At 63.1% G+C, this 2,383-nt stretch overlaps 1 protein-coding gene across 2 annotated transcripts in view; it reads left to right on the top strand.

The window, feature by feature from the left end:
• The first annotated feature begins 10 nt into the window (after positions 1-10).
• ADCY8 (adenylate cyclase 8) overlaps positions 11-2,383 on the top strand; it is a 225,469-nt gene continuing 223,096 nt past the window's right edge. The window contains exon 1 of one of the 2 annotated variants that reach the window (XM_019528169.1): positions 11-385. In XM_019528169.1, the coding sequence (XP_019383714.1) occupies positions 47-385 (339 nt within the window). In that variant the 5' untranslated portion in view covers positions 11-46. The remainder of the gene's footprint in view (positions 386-2,383) is intronic. The other variant, XM_019528171.1, reaches the window with a different exon arrangement.

Raw genomic sequence — 2,383 nt, 5'->3', positions numbered from 1 at the left:
CAAGCTGACGCTGCTGCTGCTGCACCTGGGGCTGGCGGCCGCGCCCATGGAGCCCGTCAAGGGCACGCTGCTCGGCTTCTTCACCGGCGTCGAGGTGGTGATCTGTGCCTTAGTGGTGGTGCGCAAGGACACCACGTCGCACACCTACCTGCAGTACAGCGGCCTGCTCACCTGGCTGGCCATGGCCACGCAGATCCTGGCCGCCGGCCTGGGCTGCGGGCTGCTGGGCGACGGCATCGGCTACGTGCTCTTCACCCTCTTCGCCACCTACGGCATGCTGCCGCTGCCCCTCACCTGGGCCATCCTGGCCGGGCTGCTCGCCTCCCTGCTGCAGCTCGGCATGCACGCCCTGCTGCCCCGCCTGCCGCCCGCCTCCGTCAACCAGGTACCGGCTCCCGGGGCCGGGGCTGGGGCTGGGGCTGGGCCGGGGCCGGCGGGGTTTGACCGCGGGGGTGAAGCGGGAGTCGACGAGGGGGTGAGAAGGGGCTGCATGACTTGGTAGCGGAGTGCATAAGGGAGCTGAGTGGGTTGAGATAAGGAGTTGATAGGGCGGTTGATAAGGAGCTGATAAGAGTTTGATGAGGGGTGAAGGGGTCGGTAAGTTGACAAAGGGGGTTGATAACGGTTTGGAAGCGGGTCTATAAGCTGGTTTGATAAGGAGTTGATGGGGATTTGCTAAGGAGCTGATAAGAGTTTGATAAGGGCATGAAGGGATCTGATGAGTTGATAGGGGTGTGATAAAGGTTTGATAGGCGTCTGTAAGGGGGTCGATAAGGGTTTGATGCGGGAGTTAAGCGGCTTGGTAAGGAGTTGATGGGGGGGTTCATAAAGGAGTTGATAACTCTTAACCTAACTCTTAACTCCCTTATCAAACTCTGATCAACTCCTTGTCACACTGCCTTGATCAGGGTTTGATAAGGGAGTCGAGGGGGGCTGATGAGGAGTTGATAGCGCTTTAATAAGGGGCTAAGGGAAGTCCCCAGGAGAGCTCGATTAAGGAGCTGATAATGCTGGATAAAGGTTTGATGGGGAGGTTTATAAGGGGCTTGATGAGGAATTGATAAGGGGGTTAAAGGGGTTTGGTAAGCGTTTCATAAGAGGTTGCTAAGGGGCTCCAAAATCCTGCCCGGTGACGAGGAAGTCCGGAGGGTTCACCCTGTCCTGTCTCGCGAAGCGGGAATCGGGGCCAGGGCACGAAGTAGTGCACAAGCAGCCCCGGGCAGCGCGGCAGGGTGATGACAGACGCGGTGGCAGCGGGCAGGTTAACCCGGCTCGGAAAAGGGGCCAGGCAAATGCCTGGAGGAGCGGGGGGCATCGGTAGCTACTGAGCAGGGGCGTGAGGGGCCCGGCCTCTGGAGGAGCACGTCCGAGACCCGAAATGCTGGAGGCTGCAAGTGTGGGGGGCGCCTGGTCACTGCATCCTCTGAGCATCCACTGTCTGCCCCGGTGACACCGGGCACTGGGCAGGGTGGATCTACGTCTGACCCAGGGCAAGGCAGCTGTTGTGTCCACTCACCCCTGCATGTGGAGAGCCAGGGGGCACTGGGGAAAGTCAAAAAGAGTGTGTGCGGGTAATGAAATACGATCTCCGAGCCCTGCGAGGAGCGGGGAGATGCCCCCTGGCTCCGCGGCGCTCGGGCGGGCTCCAGAAGGGGGTTGCTCTGCACGGTGGGAGTGGGAAGAGCAAACAGGATGGTCCTGGGCACTTGCGGGCAGGAGCCCGGCGGGCACGAGCCCGGGTAGGGAAGGCAGCCTGGCTGTGCGGGGCTGGGTGGCAGGAAAGCCGGAGGGAAGAAGGAACTTGGCGCTCTCCTTGCTCCCGCAAACACTGACGCCCTGAACCGCCCGAGCAGCGGCGAGCCTTCCTCCCCGGTCTCCCAGTCGGGAGGCGGCCGTGCAGAGCAACTTCGCCCTTCAAGGGCCATCGCTCCTCTGCCCCCTGCCCCTTCCTCCCGCCACGGCTCGGCGCTCCCAGCCCGGCTCAGCTGGCTGCACGGGGGGCGGGGCAGGTCACCCCAGCCGGCGGAAAGCACAGTCTCAGTGTCCTTTCCGATCTCGGCTCCTTGGGGGCTTCTGCGGTTGCCACGTCCCTGGTGGCTGGCAGAAATGTGCGCTAGGAGTTTGGACGGGGTTGCTCCCATGCCAGCCGGCTGCCTCCGGTACAGCCGTGCCGGTGTCCGGGCCGGCCGCGGCTCCTGCACAGCCCCGGGTGCCCGGCGGCTGCGCGCGCATGTCGGACCCGGGTCTCGGGCTGGGGCGCAAATACTGATCGCCGCCAGCTCTGATGCCCGGCTGCCTCTGCGTGCCAAAGCCGGGGCTGCAGATGAGTTAGGCACAGCAGGCACCGCGTGTGTGTCGGTGTGTGTGTGTTTAGATACAATAG

The sequence above is a fragment of the Gavialis gangeticus genome, unplaced genomic scaffold (assembly GCF_001723915.1).
Source record: "Gavialis gangeticus isolate Ggan-Ray unplaced genomic scaffold, GavGan_comp1, whole genome shotgun sequence".
Classification (NCBI taxonomy): domain Eukaryota; kingdom Metazoa; phylum Chordata; order Crocodylia; family Gavialidae; genus Gavialis; species Gavialis gangeticus.
Note: the sequence above shows the minus strand (reverse complement) of the source record. Positions and strands in the feature narration are given on the sequence as shown.